The sequence below is a fragment of the Danio rerio genome, chromosome 9 (assembly GCF_049306965.1).
Source record: "Danio rerio strain Tuebingen ecotype United States chromosome 9, GRCz12tu, whole genome shotgun sequence".
In the NCBI taxonomy this organism is placed as follows: Eukaryota; Metazoa; Chordata; class Actinopteri; order Cypriniformes; family Danionidae; genus Danio; species Danio rerio.
Window position 1 is genome coordinate 38,960,874 of NC_133184.1, and position 27,511 is coordinate 38,988,384.

The 27,511-nt window shown below is 34.4% G+C and overlaps 1 protein-coding gene across 1 annotated transcript in view; it reads left to right on the forward strand.

Moving 5' to 3' along the window:
• Nucleotides 1–27,511, forward strand: part of gli2a (GLI family zinc finger 2a) — a 155,388-nt gene that overhangs the window by 108,586 nt on the left and 19,291 nt on the right. Inside the window, 4 exon segments of the mRNA NM_130967.1 lie at nucleotides 5,225–5,401; nucleotides 20,816–21,017; nucleotides 22,245–22,467; nucleotides 25,037–25,147. Of these exon segments, the coding sequence (NP_571042.1) occupies nucleotides 5,225–5,401; nucleotides 20,816–21,017; nucleotides 22,245–22,467; nucleotides 25,037–25,147 (713 nt within the window).

Consider the following 27,511-nt stretch of genomic DNA (forward strand, 5'->3'; position numbering starts at 1 on the left):
TTAATTGGACACTTAGCAAGCTAAACGTTTCTGTAGACCTCTTTGTATGCCTGAGTTTGTAAATGGATGATAGTGGGAAAGAAAACATTGTCCCTAGCATTATCTCTCTTGCCAAAATCCTGGTCTTCTCGTGATTGTTACCATTTAGAACAAGCACCCCGAACCAGAGATAAGTCACCCAGCACAATCTCTTAACACTAATGGCTCGGCTTTCACACTTAAATAAGCAATGTGGAAAAGATTGTGTTGGTGATTGAATAGAAGTAGTGATAATGGAAGAACACAGGCTCGGTGAGTCCAAATAAGAATTGAAAAGCCGTCTTTTTTGTGTCTTCTTCACCTACACTGTAAAAGGTGTCACTGAAAAGACCTGCATGTGATTATTTAATGTTTTTAACCAAAATTCTGTGTAATTCAAGGGAATGTTAACACACCAGCTGAATATAAATGTCAGTCCTGTAGTTGAGTCATGAAAGGGACAGTTCGACCAAAACCGAAAATTCTGTCATTAAGAGTTATTAAAAAAAAAACTCTCACAAAATATGAATTTAAAACCTTCCTAAATCTATTCAATGGCTTCTTTTTGATAACATAGGCTATGTCTTTCAGTCATGTAACTTACAAAAAGTTACAGGCACATTTAACTTATTCTGTGTCATTTTCTGTGTCACATACGTAAAAGTAAATCAGTGGCAATCAGTGGTAAACTCCTACATGACAACACAAAAAATCATGTAGTCTTCCAAACCTTTTTTTGGTTAAAAACAAAAGAAGATACTTTAAAGAATGTTGAAAAACTTAAGCCATTGACTTTTATGATTCTTCAGAATATCTTGATTTGTGTTCAAAAGAAGAAATAAATTCAAACATTTTTAGAAACGCTTAATGTTATTAGTATTGGTATAGTATTTGGTGAAGAAATTATCGTTTTTTTTGGGTGAACTATACTTTTAATACAATAATATTTTAACACTAATCTCGCATTGTGTGTTTTTAAAATACATAATGCCCTGATGTTTGCCCGAGATCATACTAAACAACTCTTCATTTCTGCTCTTCACTTGTATAAATCTTTTCTTGATTAATTAAGATCTGACAGATGAAACTGTCGGTCACTTAAAAATTTGTTGATTCAATATTTAATGATTTATATTTTTGGTGTTCTATTAATTGGATGTACAGACATCCTAGTACAGTGCGTTCCATTTGTTCTGTTTGTTTGTCTGGGCACATGCTGTGTGTTATTGGCCACAAACTTCCCAACCTGTCAAGACTTTTGTACAAAAAGTGTCCTAACATCTTAATTTCTATGCACAGACGAAATTGTGGAGTTTGACGAGAAATATTTACCATTATACAGTCAACCAAAAGTTTAATGCTTGACTACTGTATTTGTCATCAAGACGTGGTATTTTGGGGCGTTTTCAATATTTTATTGAATGCATTTTAAGAACAAGTTGACTCTCAATGGAAAGAGAGAGGCTATGGTTCAATTCAATACAATGACTTTTGTGAGGAAACATCTGATAACTTTACAAGCCAACAGCCCATCCAACATACATTTATTTGGGTGTGTGAGGTATATCTGTTATGTATATCTGTAACCAATACAGTATATATATCTGTAACCCAAACTGAAAATTCTGTCATTATTCTTCACTTGTTCCAAACAAGTTTGAGTTTTTATTTTGTTGAAAAAAAAAGAAAATATACTAATGAACATTGGGAAAAAAGCAGCTATTGATTTTCATAATTTGTTTCTTGTACTGTGGGTATCAGTGACTCTTTTTTTTTCAATATTCTGGTTTCAACAGAAGAAAGGAATTTATACAAGTTTACAACCTGACTTGACTATATACAGTTGAAGTCATAAATATTAGTCACCTTTTGAATTATTTTTTTTTCTTTTGAATTATTTCCCAAATGATGTTTAACAGAGAAATGGAATTTTTACAGTATGTCTGATAATATTAATTTATTTTGGCTAGAAAAAAAAACTGTTTTTAATTTTTTAAACACCTTTTTAAGGACAAAATCATTAGCCCGTTTAAGATATATATATATATTTAATATTCTACAGAACAAATCATCGTTATACAATAACTTGCCTTATTATCCTAATCTGCTTAGCTTACCTAAATAACCTAGTTAAGCCTTTAAATTTCACTTTAAGCTGTATAAAAGTGTCTTGAAAAATATCTAGTCAAATATTATTTGCTGTCATCATGACAAATATGAAATAAATCAGTTGTTAGCAATGAGTTTTCAAAACTCTTATGATTAGAAATGTTTTGAGAAAATATTCTCTCCATTAAACAGAAATTGAGGAAAGAATTTAACAGGGGAGCTAATAAATCAGGGGGGCTTATAATTCTGACTTCAATTGTATTCTATACTGTACATTATTTCTGTTAAGTGACAAGACTTTAATCTGAGCAAAGTCAGACCTTACTGTCCTGTTAAATAATTAAAAATCAAAGCATGATCATATTTTATTTTGGTAAAATAAGTGTAATCTAGAGGTCTTTGCCTTTCTAATAAACCACTTCTGATACCAAATGATCAACTAGAAATGAAGTTATTGTTTGTTGTTCCTAAAGCTTGGATAGGCAACAAGACTTTTGTCAGGTAGTGTATATTACAAATTTAGAGGTAAAACCAGAAGAATGGAATTGTCTGGGATATAGATCCCACACATATCAGACACAAAAATGGACATAATGGATAATAATAATAATAATAATAATAATAATAATAATAATAATAATAATAATAACCGGTAAAATAAAGATAAAGAAGAGAATTATATCACGAGACAACCAAACAAAGTATAAACAAAGCAATTTAAGTGACTTTTAAAAATAAACAAATAGATATATTACGGTACACACATTGTAAAAAATGTAATGACAAAAAGTCAAGACAACAACCTTTTTGATGTTGCTTTAGCTTATTTGAATAAGTAAATCAGGTTTTAACTACTTCTTAACATAATATATTTATTCAGTTGAGGTGACTAGAAAAGTGACTAGAAAACTAAAAAATGTAAGGCAGCAATCATTTTATTCAGTGCAGAGTTGATATGAGTGATCATTTTCCCAGGTGGATGAACAGTAAATGTTTTGCATCCGCTTTATCCTACGGTCAGCTAACTTCATGACAGAGCCTCATTCTTGCACAAGTCAGTCAAGCTCTCCATTTGCCAGAAAGAAGGTCCATGAAGAATAGCTTGATTAAGACTGGTGAAGATGTCCCCAGCCCCAAAGCAGTGTTCAGACTGCTGATCTGCCTTCATCGCTCTCTTCGCCGCAGGGCTTTTTCAGCTGCGCCCCTCCTCACTCGCTCTCAGAGCCCCTCTAGGGACGCAGTTATACGATCCGGCGAGCGTGGAGAAAATAAACGGCCTTGTTCTGCCATGAATCCAGCACAAACACACGCCTGTTCTTTTTTAACCTCGCTGGGGCCTAATTGTTCCTGATAGAGCTGTTATGGTATGAATGGCCAAGCAGGCAAGAATGAGGTGAAACCCTCCTCCCTCCTGAGCGTCCCATAACTTAAACAACATGGACGTGAACCACTGTTATTTCTTGGTCTTGGGCGACTGTAGAGGAAATAACGTAGGAGGCACTAATGGTTATCTGACCCAGGCAGAAAGAAAAATAAATATATCGCTTGCGTGTATTGCATTTGACACCTTTGGATTGTGGTTTACTAGGTGCATATGTTAACAAATTTAGTTTAGGAAAGAAACTTGGTGGGAAGGAGTGCGGTAGACTTTTAAAATGTTTATACTTTTAGATGTCTTTAAATTGAATATACGTATTTAGTTGAAGTCAAAATTATTGCCACTCCTTCAAAATTGTAATTCTTTTAAAAGTTTTATGGAGCAAAGATTTTTTTTAACATAATAGTTTTACTAACCAATGTTGGGTAAAATTACTTTTGAAGCTATTCTCCAAAAAAGTAACTAGTTGGATTACTTATTTTTTATGATAAGTAATGCGTTACGTTATTTTTGAGTTACTTTTTCTCATTGAGTGCGGGATATAATGCGACTAATTTTAATTCAGCAATTTATTTGTATATTTTATATATTTATATTATTTAGATGTCTATAAACTATATATATATATATATATATATATATATATATATATATATATATATATATATATATATATATATGTGTATGTTATTTCTTTTAGTATAATTCACAGGTGTTTAACAGAAAGAAATTTTAACGTATAGTTGTAATAACCAGTGTTGGGTAAAGTTACTTTTGAAAGTAATGCATTACAATATTGAGTTACTCTCCAAAAAAGTAACTAGTCTGATTACTTGGTTATGTGTTGCATTACTTTTGAGTTACTTTTTCTCATTGAGTGCGGGATGTAACGTGACTAATTTAAATCCAGCATTTTTTTTTTTATAAAAGCGAATTAAGTTAAAAAAGTAACTCGCATTACATTTTTAAAAAGTAATTAATATTATTACGTAATTCGCGTTACTTATAATGCATTACCCCCAACAGTGTTAAGAACGTATTTCTAAAACATGTTTTCATCCAAAAATGTGAAGTAAATTTATGCGCAAAACTGAATTATCTCATAAAAGAAATGCAAATAAAGGAGCGTTTACAGCCAACGAGTCAAAGAAAACAAAATCGTCACTTCCTGATTATCTGGCGCCAAAAATAAAAAATAAAAATGGAATTTATTGTGGTAGAAGACGTGTGAATCTTGCGTGAATTAATAAAGTACTTGTGCCTTAGAAGACAATGCCGACAGGCAGTGAACGTGTGGTGGCGTTTAAAGGCTTGAGACGCGGAGCACAGACGCTCTTAACAACTCTGGAGATAATTAATTATATAATAACACAAATACTGAAACGGTTCAGGAGTTTTAGCATGACCGAAACAACATTTCAGAGGTTTTACAATGTGATCAGTCTGCTGGTTTGTCCATTCACACATTTTTATCATCACATGATCTGTTAAAACAAAATCACATGACATTTTTAATGCACATACTGGAATTTGTTCGGTAAAAGAGTTTCCATCGTAGTTTATGCGCATCTTTTCTTATCGAATAAAAATTGATTTCATGAGTATTTTCAAAATTTTTGCGCATCTTGGAATTTCCATATCCAAAATGTTCATGAACATAGTTGTATGGAAACATAGCTTGTGACTCCTGAAATTCTAACCTCTTCTCTGTGTCAGCAGTGACCCATGAGCATCTGAAGGAGCGCAGTTTGTTTGGCCTCCCTCCTCCGCCTCCTGGAGCAAACCCTTCAGAGTACTATCACCTCATCGCCAGCCACCGTAGCCCTTATGGAGACCTGCTCATGCAGACGGGAGCTGCGGCCGCTCATCTTCCTGACTACATGAGCCCAGTGGACAGTGAGTTACACAACCTCAGTACTACACTACTGTATAATTAATATACCTGTACCGTATGCACACCATCACCTTTTTATTTAGTTGTCACAAATTTGTCACGTTTTTGAATTTGCAGCTGTATTGTCTAAGTCTAACATTACTATTGTGGGGAAATGTTTCAGTCAATTGGTGTCTTAGTTGCTTATTCAAGATTTATGCTGATATCTATTTTAGCAAACCTTTTAGAGATAGTACGGTGGCTCAGTGGTTAGCACTGTCGCTTCACAGCAAGAAGGTCGCTGGATTGAGTCCCGCCTGGGCCAGTTGGCATTTCTGTGTGGAGTCTGCATGTCCTCCCTGTGTTCCATGGGTTTTCATCCGGATGCTCCAGTTTCCCCCACATTCCAAAGAAATGCGCTATAAGCAAAATTGGCCTTACATATTTTTTCACATTTTTAACCATTTGTCTTTTCACTTTTTTATTTTTATGTATTTTGTTATGTAGTTCAAACAAAACCTAATAAATATATATTTTTAAAAAAAGGAAAACGTAAAACGTAAGCCGAAATGGCTGTGGCGACCCCTGAGCCCCTGAAAGAAAATGAGTAAATGAAACCTTTCAGAAAAGAAAATGTACTCAAATCACAGTCTCTTTTGAAATGCCACAATGCACAAAAATTAAGAAACCTTTATACTAGTCAGTCATATATTTTTGTTGAATGTTTTGCTGGACTTAAACTAGTCTGGCTACTTTAACATGAGGTAACAAATGCAATTGGAACATTGTGATTTAGTGACTATTAATTTAAAGAGTTGTTGCCAAAGGGCTCTTTTAAAATTTTTATTTATTTATTTTTTTTTTTATTTGGACTGGTGCTCCTCCAAGAGTGTAAACACTGTGGCTTTGTGGTGTTTTCAAAATATTGCTATGTTGGTTTGAGTGGGTTGACTTGTCAACTTCTAGCTCAACCAATGAGGTTTTGCAAAGAACTATCTGCTTTTTGAATTGAACAAATGAGCCAATAAATGATAAATCATTCATTGTTTTGCTTATTTGTGCTGTTTAATGTCAGTAGTTGTGACTTCAGACTTGAAATATAATTAACTTTTTTTAATGTATTTTAATTCAAAGTTTTCTTTTATTTTATCATATAATTTTTTGTATAAACTATCTGACAAAAGTCTTGTCGTCAATCCCAGTTGTTAGAGCAAGAAATAATAACTTGACTTCTCGTTGATCATTTGGAAAAGTGGCAGAAGGTATTTTTTTCCCATACATCATGTGTTGAACTGCATCCCAATCATCACAAATACTGCAGAAGTCCTATTGGAACCTGCATGGACCCAAGATTCTCACAGAAATCAGTCAAGTTTGGTAAAGACAAAGTCATGATCTGGGGTTACATTTAGTATGGGGCGTCCAAGAGATCTGCAGAGTGGATGGCAACATCAACAGCCTGAGGTATCAAGACATTTTTGCTGCCCATTACATTACAAACCACAGGAGAGGGCAAATTCTTTAGCAGGATAGCGTTTCTTCTCATACTTCAGCCTCCACATCACAGCTCCTGAAAGCTAAGAAGGTCAAGTTGCTCCAGGATTGGCCAGCCCAGTCATCAGATATGAAGATTATTGAGCATGTCTGGGGTGAGATGAAGGAGGAGGCATTGAAGATGAATCCAAAGAATCTTGATGAACTCTGGGAGTCCTGCAAGAAAGCTTTCTTTGGCATTCCAGATGACTTTATTAAAGGTTATTTGAGTCATTGCAGTCCTCCAAGCTCATGGGAGTCATACACAATATTAATTATTTTTCCACTGCAGCATGACCTTATATTCTATACTGTACATTATTTCTGTTAAGTGACAAGACTTTTGTCTAAGCAAAGTCAAACCTTACTGTCCTAATTAAATAATTAAAAATCAAGGCATGATCATATTTTATTTTGGTAAAATGAATGTAATAAATAAAATAATAATAATAATTAAAAATAAATATTTTTTTAGCTTTTAGTTAACAGTAAACCCTTGTTTTTATGTATTTACTACAGTTAGCTTAAAAATAAGCAAACAATACATATTTAGTAGTTTACAAGCTTTTGACATCAATGGAATAGTCAATCTTCACCTGTATATAAAACATGACTCACATGGAAAGAGTCTGTAAACATGAGCCATCTCAACAATTTATGAGCCGTTTCTCTTACGGCCTCTAATTCAGATTGGGCTGCAGGTGTGATGTGTTATTATAAGTAACTTTCGACTTCCCTCCAACCTCACCCTAAAAGGGAAATACAGTGTTTGGAGGGAGACATACGGTGTATATATATATATATCTTTTACTTTCCTTGTGATGCCAGGTCTTTCATCCCTGCTCTTTGTTTTCAAAGATGTGTTATGGCAGCTATGTACCCCCTCCTGCTTCTTTGTAATGTGATCCAATTAGTCATGTAATGGACGGGTGTATGTTCTTGATCTTGTAGGGTACCGATTACTCCTGGCTCAATAATGCGACATTGTTAAAAGAAGCCCAGAGGATGGTGATTGCATGTCGTTGCGTAATCTTTTAGGGGTGAACCAGGCCGTGCAGGTTGCAGGTCTCCCGGTGCCAAGCAGGTTTTCGGCTCTCGTCCAGAGTTTGAAGGAGAATTACAGTGTTGTGAATGGGTAACACTGTGAGAGAGGATGAAGGGGAAGTCAGTAGTAGGGTGTCTGCCCAGGAAACCTGTGATTGTAAATAATCAAACTGGCACATACTCTTGCTTTGATGCTGTCCAGCCACCCACAGTAACTCTTGCTACCACAAATCCATGCTCTTCGAATTTTCTGAATTAATTTGATTACAGTTTTTAAGATTTAGTTAACCTTAACAGCATGAATTAATTTGTTAATTAGGAAGCTGGCACATACTCTTGCTTGGATTTAGTTCAGCCACCCACAGTAACTGTTAAGGGACAGATATTATAGGGATGAATAAGAAAAGACTTCACATTTGCCATTGTAAATTATTTTTGAAGAAGAAAAAATGTATTTCCTTGTTGTTTGTTTGTCTTCTGGGGTTAAGGTCAAAGTTCCTTTAAGGCAAGTCATTTCACTCAGAGGCCATCTTTGAAAAGCCTCTTGGGCATTCATTCTGAATGGGGAAACATCAAATTTTCCAAAACTGTTTGCCAAACTTATGATTTCTATACAAATTTGGAATCACCAATAAAATTAAACAACAATTGTCTCATAAGTTTAGTTTCTAAATGTTCGGGGGAAAAAAATGTGTTTTTTTCAGGTTGCCCAAGCTAATGTGCATATGAACTTGAAAAGAACAAGATCACAACATCAACCTCATTTGTGTCTCTTGATTTATCAGCCCTCCTGTTTATTTTTTCCGTCAATTTCTGTTTAATGGAGAAATTTTTTTTTAACACATTTCTAAACATAATAGTTTTAATAACTCGTCTCTAGTAAGTGATTTATTTTATCTTTGTCATGATGACAGTAAATAATATTTGACTAGATATTTTTCAAGACACTTCTATACAGCTTAAAGTGACATTTAAAGGCTTAACTACTGTAGGTTAATTAGGTTAACTAGGTAGGTTAGGAGAGTTAGGCAAGTTATTGTATAACAATGGTTTGTTCTGTAGACTATTGAAAAAAATAGCTTAAATGGGCTAATAATTTTGATCTTAAAATGTTTTAAAAAAAATTAAAAACTGCTTTTATTCTAGCTCAAATAAGACTTTCTCCAGAAGAAAAAATATTATCAGACATGCTGTGAAAATGTCCTTGCTCTGTTAAACATCATTTGGGAAATATTTAAAAAAGAAAAACAAATCAAAGGGTGTTTAATAATTCTGATTGCAACTGTACAGTATATCTCTGCATGAACTGCTAGTTTAGTTTATTTAATATTTGACATGACAGGGTATTTCAGCGCAATTTCATGAAATATGTCAAACACTCACTCGAAACAACATTTAACTAATTAAAAATCGTATATATATCATGGCAACAGATTTAGAGCACGAGAAATAAAAGAGATTTCATGACGTTTATTTTTACTGCTGGTTAGAGCAAATGTCTTATGTCGTTGAAGAAGGTAGGATGACACTGGAGCCTTAGGCAGGAAACAATGCAGTGGTGATAAACTGTCAATAAGTATTTAAGTGAGAGGACGTATGGTGTCTTCCTCACGCCTTTCACTCAAAGTCTGGTTAAATAATGTGATGATGGGAAATTTCTATGTAGTATAATTGTTCCTGCTGCTTGCAATAGTGCTATTGTGCTGTGATGGCAATGCTGGTAAAAGGATGCCTCTCAATTTGTTCCCTGATCTTGTGGCATTTTTTTTCTGTTTATTTAGGTTATTAAGTTTAAATTTTTAAAGGTTTTAAATGTATAAATGACTTCATATTACACCTAAATGTTGGGTTATGCCCCATTACTGGGTCAAATATAGTCAAACCGTTTTTCAAATAAATTTACATTACAGGTTTTAACCCAACACAGCCCAGCATTTTTAAGTGTTTTTATTTAGTTAGTTAATTAATTTATTTATTTATTTTCTTTTCAGCTTAGTCTCTTTATTAATTTGGGGTCACCACAGCAGAATGAACCATCAACTTATCCAGCACATGTTTTTATGCAGCTGATGCCCTTCCAGCTGCCACCCAACAGCCGAGTACATCCAGAATTTTCGGTTTTGGCCTAGAATTTCATTTCGGTGCATCCCTAAAAATTATTTTATCGAAATCGGCCGAAATTATTATATCAGAGCATCTTTAAATTTAATACTATATTTGTATAAAATGCGATGGAAATAAATATGCGGCAACTTCAAACATTTTTCTTATAGTTTTCATTTTAGTAAATGAAAATAGCCCTGGTCAGTTCAAATAACTATCCATTTTATTTTACACATAATTAATGAAATATAAATTTGTCTAATATAAGGAATTTTGATCATCAGCCAAAATTTCCTTATCACTTTATCCCTAAAATAAATCATGCCTCTTTCAATATCCACAAGTCCAGGATCTACAGTAACTCCAGAGCCCTAAAACCACACACCTTTTCGCATGTCTCAGTTACCTCTAATCGCTAATCAAACACAAAGCTCTGCATTTTTACGACCGTAATGAGTCGGCCATGAGAGTTCCTGCATCTCTAACCGCTAAACGTTGGCCGCCGCAGACCCGACTGCCCACAGTTTGTGTAGTGAGGCTTGTTAGCCCAACAGCGCTGGGCTTTCTCCCTTCCCGACGCGTGTCTTTGGCCTTCTCGTCCGCCAGGCTTGATGTGGTCTCTGTTTGGACGCTCAGGTGTTCGCAGCTCTCCACACCAACCCATAGACACAGGGCTTTCATTGATGGCCCATGTCAGCTCATGGAGCGGTGGCATAAAGCGAGCCCTTCAGCAGAGCAAAGGCCTGATAAATATGCATCGCAGAGCCTAGCGTTTGTCTTGGAAAGGCACAGCGATAAAATTTGTATGCGTATTTAAAAATCAATTTATGTTGTAATAAATTCAGGAGACCCACCACAAGAGTGAGTGTTTCAGCGTTGCACAAAGTGGCCCTCTTGTTTTTTACCTTCAAGATTCCCATTTGCCATTAGCCGAGAGCGAAGGTTCAGGTTTTCCTGTAAATGGGGATCGTTGTTGAATTAGATGAAAACTGTGCTCATGGAAAATTCTGTCCAACTTGTCATTAGTGCCAACATGTGCAGAACTGTAAATTTATTTGGACGTTTGGCAGTTTTACACGCACTACAGGGTCAAACCCAGACGTTAACTGGAGTCATGCAACGTTGAATAGGTTGTTATAGACTGTATGGCAAAATAAGCACTTTGACTTTTGTATACAGTAGATGTAACACTGGATTTCTATTCCACTTTGCATAAAAAATACATATATAAGCACTGTTACTTTATTAGCATTGAATAACTTTAAGAGTGATGGACAGTATGAATAGTTTTATTTTTATGCTTTCTGATTTCACATTATAGGGTGTCTGCGGGGTCTTAAAAAGTCTTAAAATGTCTTAAATCTCAAAGCTAAATTTTAGGCCTTAAAACGTCTTAAATCTGCTGAAAGTTGTGTTGTAGGTCTTACATTTTTTTAACAGGTCTTAATTTTCCTTTGTTTATGGATTGCTACTCAAGCTGGCCATTAACACCCATACAATCATCAACAATCCATCTCAATAAAACAATTAACTTTTTATTTAAATCAGCATTTCATTATTTCCCTACATTAACATTTGTTTAAAAATTCTCCATTTATTTACTGCTGAGGATACTGACCTGACCTATATTTTTTTATTATTATTATGATTATGATTATTATTATTATTATTATTATTGTACACTGAAGACATTGACAGCTATGTTTTGTTCTAAGGGTTAGAGGCGATATATTTGAAAATTAATTTCAGAAAATTAAAACAAAATTATTATTATAGTATTATTAAATGTATTCAATTTTTAAAAGTTTTTGATAGGGCAAATGAACATCCTCTCTAACTGGGATATTTGAAAAAAATCGTTAGCATTTAGCCCTGTATAAGTCTAAAATTGTATTCATAATTGTTATTAAAATGTCTTTAAAAGTCTTACATTTAAGTTAAATTTGCAGAAACCCTGTATTAATTATCATAGAATTTTTGGGATTGTTAAATGGATATTAAAAATTGTTTTATTTAAATATATGTCTATATATGTAAAATATATATGTTAACTATTTGTAAAATAATGATAGAGGCTGCATTTATTTAATCAAAAATACAGAATGGTCCACTTGTGAAATGTTATTGCACTAAAAAATAACTGTTCAAAAGTAGTTTATAATTTAATTTAATTTTAATAACTTATTTCAGTGATTTTAAATCAGTTCAATACATATTTATTTATATAGCACTTTTACAATGTAGATTGTGTCAAAGCCACTTAATATAGAGGTTCTAAAGTCCAGATTTTACTAATAGTTATAATTTTATATATATATTTTTTTACATTTAATAAATGCCGCCTCGATGAACAGAATAATTTTCCAAAAAAAAAAAAAAACCTGACCCCAAACTACTGTACATGTGTGAAAAAAAATCTGTACTTGCACTTCAAGTGTTTTACATTGTATATATAAATATTTCTGATTTATTTTGGCTAACATTTTGTGCGCTGAATGCTAACATTTTTCACTAGCGCAGCTCGCATGCAGACATGTGGTGCTGAGAGCAGTATTTAAAACAAATCTCTCCTCATTAAATATGCTTAGTATGTAACCCCACATCAGTCATCCCTGACTTACGAAGGTAAAGCTAATTCTTAAGACGTTTGAATGACGGATCATCGGCCCTTCTTCAATTGTAAACCCAGAAAGCTTTGAATAAATGTAACTCACTCCTGTGGATCACTGCTCCTGCCAGCAATGTGAACGCCAAGGGTATTTGCCCCAACAGGCCCCAAAATAACAAATAGCGGCAAACAATGAAAGGAGTCGGCGTCAGCAATGAGTGCATGTCTTGCTGAAACGCTCCAGTGCCGTGCCAAGTGCATGTTCATGCCAATGCCGTGCACTTAACATGTTAATTATGGTCTGTGCCTGACAGGGCGACACGCCGATTGAAAGCGCAGTCGCCACCAAAAACAACACAGCCGCATTTCCCAATCACACCCAGACGACTTCTACTCAATGGGCACGTTCCTTTTTGTGTACTTTGAGTGAATCTATTACGCATGCAATGTTATGAGAAGTCTCCCTCAATGATTTTCAATGGCGGAGATGGGAAATGCCGGCCTTAGGCCCTCTGGATGGATGAAAACGTGGATAAATAAATCACCAGCGCCTCCGGCTCACAGCCAGACTCTGCCTGATAGCCGAAACAGCAGGATAATAGGTTGAACAGACCTCGATGGCTCAATTCAGCTCTGCTTCTTGACTCTGTGTCGAAGCGAAAGGGGTTCACAGTCTCTAATTGAGTTGCTTACACAGGAATGCTCGAAGATTATGAATGGAAAAAAGAGGGAAAACAAGTGCTGAACTCATTTGTATGGCATCGCCAGCGGGGAACAGTTTAGGGTCCCGTGATAATAGCGGCTGCCAAAGCAAACGTCTGCTGTCCGGCTACAGGCATGGCTGTTGGGGAGCCGGAGGTGTTTCGGTGTATAGGAAAGGAGGATTGTCACCACTGCGATTCAGTCCAATGTAATCACACATACATGGCAGAAAGTGATGCTAGATGCTATATTTCTCTTACATTATGTTTGACTGGTGCTTATATGTAGGCGATTAAGTCTTTCCTCACTATGCATTGATGAGATTTATTGTCGTTTTTGACACAACACTCTTTTGCCATTGGCAGAGTTTATTTGTCAATGCAATTTGTTGCTTTTATATGGCATGGGGACGCTATTCATACAGTGTAAAACACAACAGTCATATTTATCAAATTAAGCTATCTCCAAATTGACTGAAAGTTAATTCTGCTCATTTGAAAAGAGTTTTAAACTCAGTGTTGTAGGTAATGAGTTAAATACCTCACTACTTCAACTTAAATGGAGTAAGTTCACAGAACTCATATAGATTCTTTTTTTAACTCAAATGGTTTGTAGTAATCCGTTACCTCAAACATTTGAGTTGCCATAACTTATTGAGTTTTACAGTACTCAGTTGGTTTGAGTTCTCATCGTTTATTGGGTTTTACTGTGCTCAAATTGCTTCGTTTACTCAAATGGATTATGTTCACAGAACTCATTAGGATTAGTTTTTGAACTTAAATGGTTTGTTGCAAACGGTTTCCTTAAATGGTTTGAGTTTCCTTAACTTTTTGGGTTTTACAGCGTGAATCTCTTGATGTACTAAAGGTTCTCTGAATCATACATTATAATGTCAAACCCACAAAGGCCAATCATACTGTAGTCTAGTATAGTCTTGCTTTTTTTTTAGTTTCTCCCTTATTTTATTCATTTTTTTGGGGTGGAGGGGTGGGGGGGGGGGGATTTACACACATTTAAGTGTAAATATAAATGTAAAAAAAAGCCTGCAGTCATACAGTTTAGGCTTTGTTTTGTTTACAAGCAAAGGCTCAATCCAAATATGCTGTTGAAGTCAAAATTATTTTATTATTAGCCTCCCTTTAAATTTTCTTTTTCTCTTTTAATTATTTCCCAAATGATGTTTAACAGAGCAAGGACATTTTCACAGTATGTCTGATAATATTTTTTCTTCTGGAGAAAGTATTTTTTGTTTCATTTGGGGTAGAATAAAAGCAGTTTTTATTTTTTTATTATAGTCTACAGAACAAACCATCAATGATATATATATATTATTATTATTTTATTATTATTATTATTTATTTTATTTTATTTTTTTATTGAACATTTTTTATTTTGAACTAAGCCCGAGATGCACTCAACAAAAAAAAATAATAATAAAATAAAAATAGTAATACGGCAATAATGGGTACATAATCAGGATTTGAAACATATTCAATACAGTCTCTCTTATATGTAACAGAAATTGTACAGTTTTCTTACTGGCACCATTTTGGCTGTGGTGTATTCCAAACAATGTCCAAGATAGATTAGCAGGAGCAGATGGATCCAGCCTTGTTTTCAGGATTCAATACAATATTTTTTGTGATGTATTGTATGTTCAGAAATTCATACAATAAAATATTGTAGTCACACTTTAAGGTACGATTATCACTATTAATAAACCATTGCCTCAATAATCTTCTAATTTGCTACTTATTAATAGTTACTAAGGTATCATTTGGGATTAGTTATTCGGTAGCACTAGGGATAAAGAATAAGATCTCGCAGAATATGTACTTTAAATACTAATAAACAGCTAACAATAGACAATAGGGACAATAACAATTAACAATTAACAATAGGAAGGTAATAAGCCATTAGTTAATAGTGTGAATTGGTACATAATTTTGTACTTACAAAACTTCCGTTTCCCACTTCACTTCCAATCAGATAGCATAATTATATCACAAAAATGGGGAAATAAGACATACATTAAAAAAAAAAAAAATAATGCAATTTCTGTATATGAGTAGTTGCATTTTATTAATTGCACAGGAGATTTATTTCACATTGATCCCCAAGCGGAAATTAAATCAAGAGAAGGAACATGGGGATACCACATTCCTAATCCTTTTCTCTGGCATCCCAATAAAAACATCAGAGCAGATGCCTAATATAATTGGCTCTTTTGTAAGTGTGTAGAGAGCGCCTGTAATTATAAAGCCGTATATCAGGCCAGATCCTCAATTAGAAGCACCTCTTCCAGCCTAGCGTTCCCCATCCCACCGGATCGACGGGACGGCCTGAGCCAGGCTCTGCCACCACCGCCTTACAGCACCGCACATCTGGTTTAGCACTCTCCCAGGAACCTGTGCACCCCTAAATTACAGACACTGCCTATAAAAACAGCAATGCAGAGTGTGTGGACCAGACACTGCTACCCCCTGCTGTTCTCCTCAGTCTGTAAGTGCTGCCACACGCGGCCCATCAACGTGGCATGTATTCATTGACAGAAGTAATTGGTGTAATCTATGGGTAACACTTTATAATAACTACACACTATGAATCATATATTAAGCATTAGCAAATTGTGAATTCATTATCTGTTAAGCATTAACTCAATATTAATAGATGCTATTATGCAGTTAATACATACAGCTACAAAAGCTGTATTATTCACATAAGTACATTTTTAATGTGCTTAATGATTGTATTTTCATACGTTATTACTCATTCATTGTTCATTACTAAATTCAGTATTGCATTATTTACAAACCATTTGTATTTACGAGTAGTTGGTGGTTTTTTAAGATCATTCGGAAGGAGTTAGTAAATGATTCAGAAACTATTTATATCAATTATTTATATATTTTATTATTCACGCATATAGTAATGGCTACTATGGATGTTAATAAATACTTTATTAACTCAACTTCATCCAGGTTTGTGACCTAAAGTGAGGATTTATGCTTTATAGATCTCTAAAAAGTGACAATTAAAGGCTCAGTATCAAATGAACAATACATCTTTGCAATCTTATCTAAAAAGTAAAATTACTGCAAAGTTTAAACATTGTTGAAAAACAGGAGTTTATAAAATAATTTTAAATTAAAACATAAAATTGGATAAAACAGCGATAGTATAATAATTTAACAATATGAGACAACATTTTAATTCTATTTAGCGATGCTTAAACTGCATAGTAATTTTATTTTAGTTAGGATTGCAAAGATTTATTTTTCATTTCATACAGTTTCATTTGTTTATATTTATTCATTCATTCTTTTTTTTTCTGGCTTAGTCCCTTTATTAATCTGGGGTCGCCACAGCGGAATGAACCGCCAACTTATCCAGCACGTTTTATACGCAGCGGATGCCCTTCCAGCAGCAACCCATCTCTGGGAAATTGTTTATCTTCAAATGAATAGAAATGTCTTCAACTGTCATTTATAAAGGATTTATAAAGCATAAACAGTCCTCACAAGATTAGCACTCACTAGATTAGGTCACAAAACTTGACCTAATGAAGTATTTATTAACCTACAAACTAACTAATATATATATATATATATATATATATATATATATATATATATATATATATATATATATATATATATATATATATATATATAAATGTTAATTTGAATATTTATTAATCATTTACTTATGAATTCTGATTGATCTTACAATACCAACTATTCTTAAATAACTAGTTTGTAAATAATGCAACACTTTAAATTAATCATTAAACAAAGCATGAAAATACTATTCTTAAGCACATTATTAATGTGCTTTTAAGTCAAGATTACAGCATTTGTAGCTGCAGTTATAAACTGCTTACTAATGTATATTAATAGGTAATGCTTAACAGATAATGAATTCACTATTTGCTAATGCTTAATAAATGTTTCATAGTGTGCAGTTATTATAAAGTGTTACTATTCTATGGCGAAGCTTTATGCATGCCATCTTTTCCTCCACTTAAGTGCAGAAAGTTGTAAGATGCCAAGTTACATTTACACCAAAAAATATTTAGCTCATTTTAGAACTATGATTGGCAAAACTCTTTTTGCTACCTTTATTTTTTAAGAGTGCATCTAGAGACGTTTTTTGGTTTACTTGTATTTTTATTTTTATTTTTTACAAATAATGAAGTTTGTCGTTTTTGTCATTCTGTGGTTGTCTGTCTGACCCCAGACTTGCAAACTATTGCTGCGTCCTGCCAAACTCTTGTGGACACTTTTCACAAACTGTGTTTTAATGAGTTTCCACTGTGATTAGCATCATAAATCTTGCAAACTTTATTATGTTTGCATTTTTTATGTAATATGTTTGGGTCAAAGACAAAAAAAATGGGCTTTAAGCATGAAACCAATAAAACTGCAATATTTTTGGCAAGACTGTGCCCTGTTTAATGTTTACAATGATATACAGAAGATACCCACTAAAATGTAAATCAGTGTAACAATTGTAGTTTATGTACCACAAAATAAATCTGGTAAAGTTATATTTACACTAAGTCTAATTAGAGGATATATTAAAAGATGCTATTAAAGATTATAAATAACCTTTTGTGTTGTAAACAGTTGCTTAAGTAAATCTAGAAACAATGTAAAAACATTTTTTACCAAATGCATTCATTGTTTTAGCAGTTCAGTCTGTTTTAGTGGTTTAGAAATGAAAGGTTTTACCTTTTAATGAAGCATTGGCTGTGCATGCAGAACTTTGGATCAAATGTCAAAGTCTCATTCGCTCAGTTTAACAACCTGTAATAGTTGCTGTTTGCAATGCACATCAAAACGATCGCTTCAGGAATGGCAGGGCTATAATTAACTAGTTGGAGTGTGTGGATTTGTGAGAGTTTGACAGGCGTCTGTTTGAAATGTCAGCGCAGGGTTGTTTTGCGAGGTGTTTGTGTTTGTGTGTAGTTTAATGGAGCCATTACACGTTTCCTGCTGTAGCACCTTTGCTGATGCCCTCCTGGCGGGCCAAAACCTCCTTGTCCGACTGCTGTTCTCTGTCGTCTTACACCAGGCCTAATGCACAGCACCTGTTCGCTACAGCCAGAGCACATATGGCACTTTTCCACTGCATGGTACTGCTCACTTTTGGGGGAATTCCACTGTGTAAAGTACCTAAAGTACCCGATACACTTTTCCAGATATTGACATCTTACATGTAATAACTGCAGCTCACTGACTGGCCAGAGGGAATTGTCATTATCTGCATCATTGGATTTGCTACACTTTATTTAAATAAATAGTCATCAACAATTGAAATGGCTAAATGCAATAATGGTGACGCGGTGGCGCAGTGGGTAGCACGTAAACCTCACAGCAAGAAGGTCAACGGGTCGAATCTCAGCAAGGTCAGTTGGCGTTTCTGGAGTTTGCATGTTCTCCCCGTGTTCGCGTGGGTTTCCTCCAGGTGCTCAGGTTTCCCCCACAAGTTCAAAGACATGCGGTGTAGGTGAATTGGGTGCTAAAATTGACTATAGTGTATAAGTGTGTGTGTGTGTGTTTCCCAGTGATGGGAAAACATATGCAGGATAAGTTGGCGGGTAATTCCGCTGTGGCAACCCCAGATTAAAAAAGGGACTAAGCCGAAAAGAAAATGGATGAATGAATAAATGCAATAATGGGAATCTGGAATGTAACTTCAAAACTAACTGGGAATTTAATTTTCAAAAATAGCAACAAAAAAATTATGAATGACATGATAATAAAAGAGTTGTATGATATGGAAGTATTGACTCTTCCCTTAAAACAAAAATCTTATAAAATTTCTTCATACTGACGAAAGTAGTTAAGAAGAATTGTAATGTTTAATTTAATTGTGGTACTTTTATTTATATGTATCTGGAATCCCCCTATTTAACCTTTAACAGATCTTTGTATGGCAGGATCTGATCAAACATCGATACTTAATAATGCAAATAAGAATGTATCAGGTTACCTTGGTACTTATATTTTGCTTTTATGTTGTCATTTGAATATACACTCACCGGCCACTTTATTAGGTACACATTACTAGTGCCGGGTTGGACACTCTTTTGCCTTTAGAACTGCCTTAATTCTCCGTGGCATAGATTCAACAAGGTACTGGAAATGTTCCTCAGAGATTTTGCTCCATATTGATATAATAGCATCACCCAGTTGCTGCAGATTTGTTTGCTGCAAATCCATAATATGAATCTCCCGTTCCACCACGTCCCAAAGGTGCTCTATTGGATCGAGATCTGGTGACTGTGGAGGCCATTTAAGTACAGTGAGCTCATTATCATGTTCAATAAACCAGTCTGAGATGATTTGCGCTTTATGACATGGCGCGTTATCCTGCTGGAAGTAGCCATCTGAAGATAGGTACACTGTGGTCATAAAGGGTCGGACTTGGTCAGCAACAATACTCAGGGAGGCTGTGGCATTGACACGATGCTCACTTAGTACTAATGGGCCCAAAACGCGCTAAGAAAATATCCCCCACATCACACCACAACACCAGCCTGAACTGTTGATACAAGGCAGGATGGAGCTATGCTTTCATGTTGTTGATGCCAAATTATGACCCTACCATCCGAATGTCTTAGCAAAAATAGAAACCAGAAATCAGACCAGGCAACGTTTTTCTATTTTTTCTAATCTCTAATTTTCTATTGTCCAATTTTGTCAGAAATGATGGGAGTTTTTTGGGAGAAATAACAAAAGGGTGGTGGGAGATGGGTCTGAAATACAGGAGACTCCTGGGAAAAACATGAGTGTTGAAATGGAATGATGTCATGTACGTAGAGCGGCACTAAACCACAGTAATAGATCAGCAAACCAAGCCAAAATAAAGCAAACTGAGCTGAGTCGTATATGCATGCTGTAGAAGAGCGTCAATCAAAACTTTGAGTCTTTGAGACAACAATCCCTCAGTAAATGAAATCCGAATTCAATGTCCAAATTTGTAGTTTTTCCACTTTCTCTTTTTTCTTACACTGTACAAGGATGAGGTGTGTGTTTGCATGTAGTTGTGTGTAACCTTCAACGTGAACATTTCCATTAATTTCATAGATTTATAAATAGTCAAAGATGAGATATCCCCTTTTTGGACTTGTGTAAAAATAGTGATAACTTGGTTCTTGTGACTTTAACAAACAGTTCTTGTAGATATTGATTGATGGAAAGACCTACCTGAAGCATCTTACTCAAATCGCCACCTTATTTAATTGATCAACCGCCTTATTTTCTTCTCCGATCAATGCTGTTAAATCTGTTGCATCTGTTTGGCACGCTGCAGGACAAACTCATTGCTGTTAGTAGTCAATAAATCATTCATAGTGATTTGTACGTGAGCCAACATATGAGTGGAGATGGAGATTACTGAACATATCAGAAAAAGTAAAGGAGGTGTTTTTTCTCTACAGTGTCTCGTTTCCCGAGTCCCAGACTGACGCCGAGGGTGAGCAGGAAGCGAGCATTGTCCATCTCTCCAGTCTCGGATGCCAGCATCGACCTGCAGACCATGATACGCACCTCACCCAACTCTCTGGTGGCCTACATCAATAACTCACGCTCCAGCTCGGCAGCCAGCAGCTCTTACGGCCACCTCTCCGTCGGGGCCATCAGGTACAGGAATGCCCATTCTTACATTTATGTAAAGTTCTTCTTATAATCTGCTAGAAAAGCATAATAAAATCAAAAACATTTGCTAAATAAGGCAGGTAGTTGACTGAAATGTGAATATCGCTGTCAGCTTATGGAAAGTATGCCAATTAGAGCTGCATGATGTTGGAACTATCTAACATTGTGATGTTTTGTTATTTTGCAACATATATTGTAAATACAATTTCACCAGGAGACTTGAATATCTCTAATTGGAAAGAATTTATTGTTTAAGATTGACTGGCATGATTCTCTTGAGCAGTGTTTTACAACTCTGTTCCTGAAGGCACAACAACACTACATATTTTAGATGTCTTCTTATCTGAACCATTCATTTCAGGTTTTGGAGTCTCTTCTAATGTTCTGTTGAGTGAATTCAAGTGTGTTTTATTAGGAAGAGGTTGAAAATGTGTACTGTTGTTGTGCCTTCAGGAACAGGCTTGGGAAACACTGCTTTAGAGGAGTGCATCTGCATACAATCCCCAGTAATAAACATTATTCAATGTAATGACATGATATCAAGGAACTAGGCCGAAAAGAAAATGATTGAATGAATGAATAATGACATTGTATATTTCTTCTCTTTCTCTTTATTAAAATACAACCACAAAATAAAGGTTCTAGTTAGATTTGTTTTGGTCTTATTGTTTAAGACATATGAAAGAAAAAGTTAGAGAAAGATGGAAGAATGAATGAAAAACACTGGAGTTTCTGTCTTGGTTTGAGCTGCATTTCTGGGATTTGACGGGATTGTGAATGCTGAAAAGTGCAGATAGGTTTTAATTCGTTATGTAATTCTTACTAGAAAGAACCTAATTTGTAATTGTTTTATTTTTCAGCATGATAATCCCTAACACACTGTTAATGTAATGAAATAATATGTGGAGAGAAAAACATCATGAAATGGCCTCCACAGTGTCCAGACCTAAATATTATATACAATATGTATATGCAATATCACAGGCAGTATGCCATTCTCCTGGAGAGAAAACATAAAGTTAGATTATGCTAAATCTAAGGAAGAACTTTTAGAAATTTTATACAATATGCATACAATATTGTTTATACACAAAGAAACCTAAATATTAGCATTGGCTATCAGCCATATTGGGTTATTGCGAAAAAAAAAAAGTATTCAGGTTCCCTATAACTTAAACAAGCTAACGCCTTTTCTCTTTTTTACCATTCCAGTCCATCCTTCACGTTCCCACACCCCATCACACCGGTTGCATACCACCAGCTGTTGTCCCAGCAGAGGGGTCTGAATGCATTTGGACACACTCCTCCTCTGCTGCAGCCTTCACCTGCCCTCAGCAGCAGACAGCAGACACTCGTGGCTGCAGCCGCTCTCAACAACACCACCAGCAGCAGCACCAGCAGCAGCACTGCAGACACCAGCACCGAGTCCAGCCAGGTGATTATTACAGCATTACTGATGTGGCGTTTAAAGTAAAATCTTTCATTCACTGAGAATGTACAGTGCTTGGCATAAATGTGTACACCCCTCACAAAGCTCTGTACACTATAACATGTTTGGGTATATACATTAGATTAGTCAGTACCAAATCAAAAACTAGATCTAATTTAATGAAATAACTGTAAAAAGTACACCCAAATTAATATGAAAAAATATTAAATACATTTTTTTTTACTTTGTTTTTAATGATTTTTTTTAGAAACATATGACCAGTGGGAACAAAAAAAAAATAATAATAATAAATAATAATACATAGATATATAGGCAAATACATCCATTCCACACATGTGTATTTCTATACATACATATATAAAAATATTAAATGAACCTCATCAAAATAAATAAATAAATCAAATAAGTGTAAAATAGAAATTTTAAATTTGTCAAATTTTAATACAGATGAATTTAGTAAAGAAGAAAATATGTCAAATTTAGTTGAGATTTTTTAGTTTGTAATCGATTTTCATTTATTTATTTTTTTTTTTTGCAGTACCTTATTTGAATTAAAATGTATCATGTTTTTATTTCTAATGATGTTGGGTGAACATTTATTTTATTGAATTTAAGGGTTTTATAAAACTTTTTTCTTTAAAGGCACCAAAGCTTGATGTCTATATTCACTGCGAAACAGATCAAAATAAAAAATATATATAAAGGGGGTGCACAACCCAAAAGTACAACAAAACATTTTAATTTTTATTGTACAAACAATACATTGTATACATACATTGTACATGTGCTTTTTATGAAGAAAGGGGTTTGTTAAGGATTACAGATGTAACAGATTGACTGAATATGACACTTGTCGGACTTTAGTAAATCAGTTATTTGGTAAATCAGGCAAATCAATAAAAAGCATCTGAAAATGAGACATTTTAAGGTATTATTTACAGTACTGTAAAAAAACAAGCTTACACAAACAACTTAGAAAGGGTTTCACTGTTTTATACTTCTACACATGTTCTAGACCCAGAGCTCCAAAGATTCAAGAGAGACCTGGAAATTTGTTATATTCTGTTATTTATTTTGTTTTTTTTATAATATTTACTATAATATTTTGAAGTCAGATAGAGAGATGGATGGATTTATGCATGGATGGATGGTTGGATACATACATACATACATACATACATACATACATACAGTACATACACACATACACACACACATACACATACACACATACATACATACATACACACACATACATACATACATACATACATACATACATACATACATACATGGATGCATGCATACATACATAATTTATATATATATATATATATATATATATATATATATATATATATATATATATATATATATATATATATATATATACAGTAGAAAGATAATTGCAAAGATAGATACAAAGATAGATATGTGGATGGATGGATGGATGGATGGATGGATGGATGGATGGATGGATGGATGGATGGATGGATGGATGGATGGATGGATAGAGTGGATGGATGGATGGATGGATGAATACATAGATACATAAATAGATACATAAATACATACATAAATACATAGATACATTTCTAGTAAGACGGACCAACAGAGATTCAATAAAGTATCAATTATCAAATGCTACATACAAGTGACAATAATACAGTACAAGTAAAACAATTGCGATAACATCACAACATCAGTTTTTACAAAATCATGTTTTATAGTTTACAGATGGACAATAAAAAAGTAAATACAAAACTTGCACTTTTGAAAACTTTTTCCAAAGATTTCCAAAGATTTGTTTTTTTCTGGCCCCCAAAATGTACTAATACAGATGTATAAATGCATAAAATGGTTTCCATAGGTAATTGAAACAACGTGAACACTCCTTAACTTAAAAAATGCTAGAGGTTTATAACATGGCTATAGTGGTTCACCAAAAGTAACTGACACAAACAAACCCAAAAATTCCATGCAGATCTTTTCATTCATCCCCATTTTTCCACAACTCGGCCTTGTACTATAATACTCATCAGCCTGGATTCCAAGAGCCGCTGTCTCTCCCATATAAACACTGTGGCCATCCAGAATATAAACTTCCTCCATCCACACACTCACCAAATCAGTTTTCATTGCCCATCTCCGAAACGCATACACACACTATAGTTATGAGAAACACATTTCCCCCTCGCTTCTGAGCAAACCGCGTCAGGTTTATTGAGTTATAGACAACATGGGCCTCTGCCATACTGTAGCTGTCGAGAGGAAAGGCTTCAACAGAGATTCTTGTGTGTTCGGCGAGACTGTCTGTTGAATTATGAATCCATCTGAGGATCAAAGTCTGAAGCCGCTCTCTGGGCGTAATCATTTCTTCCTTTTCATATTTCCATCTGACAGATGCTCATAGCGCAGTCTAAACTGTTTAGTCTCTGCGGCGAGTTGCTTTGTGAAAGCAAAGGCATCTGGAGTGTGGTATCTTTTGGAGGCGTGAAATCAGGCACCCATGGACATGGTTCCTCCAGTTGACTGTTGTTTTGTTCTCCTGCAGAACGCTGGGGGAGACCCGGCCGTGAGCAGCACCGTCAACCCCATGATCTTCAAGCGGTCCAAGGTGAAGACCGAAGCAGAGGGGCCTCATCCCATCTCTCCTGGTTCTCAGGTTTGTGTTCATGTCGTATTAAAGTGTTGAAGCTTCAAAATGGGATCAAAAGCATCATACATACATTTATTTATTTAAATTACTTTCGCTGCTTGTTCAAACTATTTATTTAAAATGAGTTGAAGCAGCACAATTCTAATTTTTGAAGGGGGGGGGGGGGGGTCGACCTAATTGTTTTATATTCAGTCCACTTAATTATAAAAGAGAGAAAATTAACAAATTCAAATTGTGTTTGGACAACTTGAAGCATTTTTACAGTGAATTTTTATTATTATTATTAGTAGTAGTAGTAGAAGTATTTTTATTATTACTACTACTATTATTATTATCATTATTATTATTTTTTTTTTAATCATTATTATTATTACTACTACTATTATCATTGTTATTATTACTATTATTATTATTATTATTATTATTATCATTATTATATTATTATTATTAATATTATTATTATTATTACTATCATTATTATTATTATTAATACTACTACTACTACTACTACTATTAGTATTATAAATAATAGTATTCTTATTATCATTGTTATTATTATCATTATCATTATTTTTTATTATTATTACTATTAATATTATTACTATTATTATTATTAGTAGTAGTATCCTTATTATTATCATTATTATTATTATCATTATTATGAATGATATTATTATTATTACTATTATTATTATATTGTTATTATTAATAATATTATTATTATTAATATTAATATTACTACTACTATAAATCAAAATGTATTACCCAATTATTATTAATCAAATATATTATTATTTTTGTATATACCTTTGTAGCATAAGACTGTATTTGTGGTCCAGGGTGACATGGCATTTGCGTGCTCTTAGATCAGCTGCTTCTTAGACTCCCAAAAACCTGACGTAAGCATAGAGGTGACGGTGCTTTTGCGGTGGCTGCCCCCAGGTTTTGGAATGCCCTATAGTACCTCCTTACATCAGGCAGGTCCCTTCGCTGTCTCTGTTCAAAACTTTTCTCCTTGGCCTTTGTCACCTGATCTGATATCTGTTGGACATTATATATGTAAGCCCTCACGCGTGCCGTTGTTTTAGTACTTGAGATGTATACTATGTGTTATGTGTGGTTAGTTTTATTGTTTAGCACTTTGGTCTGCTGCTTGGTGGTCGTAAAGTGTTTTATAACTAAAGTTGAATGAATGAATGACATATTTGGAATATTTACAAAAAGTGTGAACTTTACTATAATTTACTAGAGAATTTACTTTAGAATTCTACAGAATAGAAAAAGTGGGCATCTATTAAAACTTTCTAAACCCCAGACCACCTTATTTTTGGAAGTTCAACTCTTGTTACCTTTAAGTCTTTCTTTTTACCTTATCTTTGCCTCTTTTGACAAATCCTCGGCTCATTTCCAGTTTTATGACACTGTATGTGTGCTAAGATCAATGACTAGAGGTGCGCAGCGCGATCAGGCCAGATGTGAATTGATGAACACACAATAGCAGGACAGATATAAACATGCATAGTCAGCATGAACCTCTTTCAAAAACCCTTCGGATATTCTGAGATTTCAACACTCGGAATGAAACAAGCCAAATTTCAGACAAGTTTCAAAGGAGCCATTATCAGTTGTTGCTTTAGTGTTTAGTTCAACAACATTACCACAGCCTTGACGTTTGACTGGATATCACACACATTAGCATGTAGGAGGTGGCCATGAAGCATTGCGTTCTCTCGCCACATTAGAGAGGTTTTGAAGCGTTTAAGTTTAAAGTTCATTAAAGCTCAAAAGCATTCTTCACATTCTCAGACCTTCAGAGTAACCAGGCCTTGTAATATTAAGCTGAATGTGGAGCTGACCACCAACAAAAGCTCTCAATAACTCCCACAAGAAATATGAAACACTAATGATATCTTTAATATTTGACTGTTATTTTTCATAGATCACAGTGAGATTAAATGGTTATTTGTGTCCCATGCTACGCCTAAGTATAATTTATGATTCTGTTTTTCCACATTGTATTAAGATGCTTTTATAGGGATCCACAAGTGGTCAGCTGAGATGCATTATCATTTCCTTCTAGTATAAAAATGCATTGAGATGCTCCCCTTTTATCACTCATGTTCCAATTTCATCAAGACTCTTTCCATTTTTGTGCATAATTTTCATAGAAAGGCTCTGTTTGATGAGTACCACTGATGGGACAAATCCATGTTACACTTAGCTCCTTTTCAGACAAAAGTGACTGAACAATGTAACTTTTTTTCCAATGTAGTTTTAGTTGGAGATCATTTTATTATAATCATGGTGTCCATGGAGTCTTAAAGTCTTAAAATATCTTAAATTCCAAAACCAAAATTTTAGCCCTTAAAT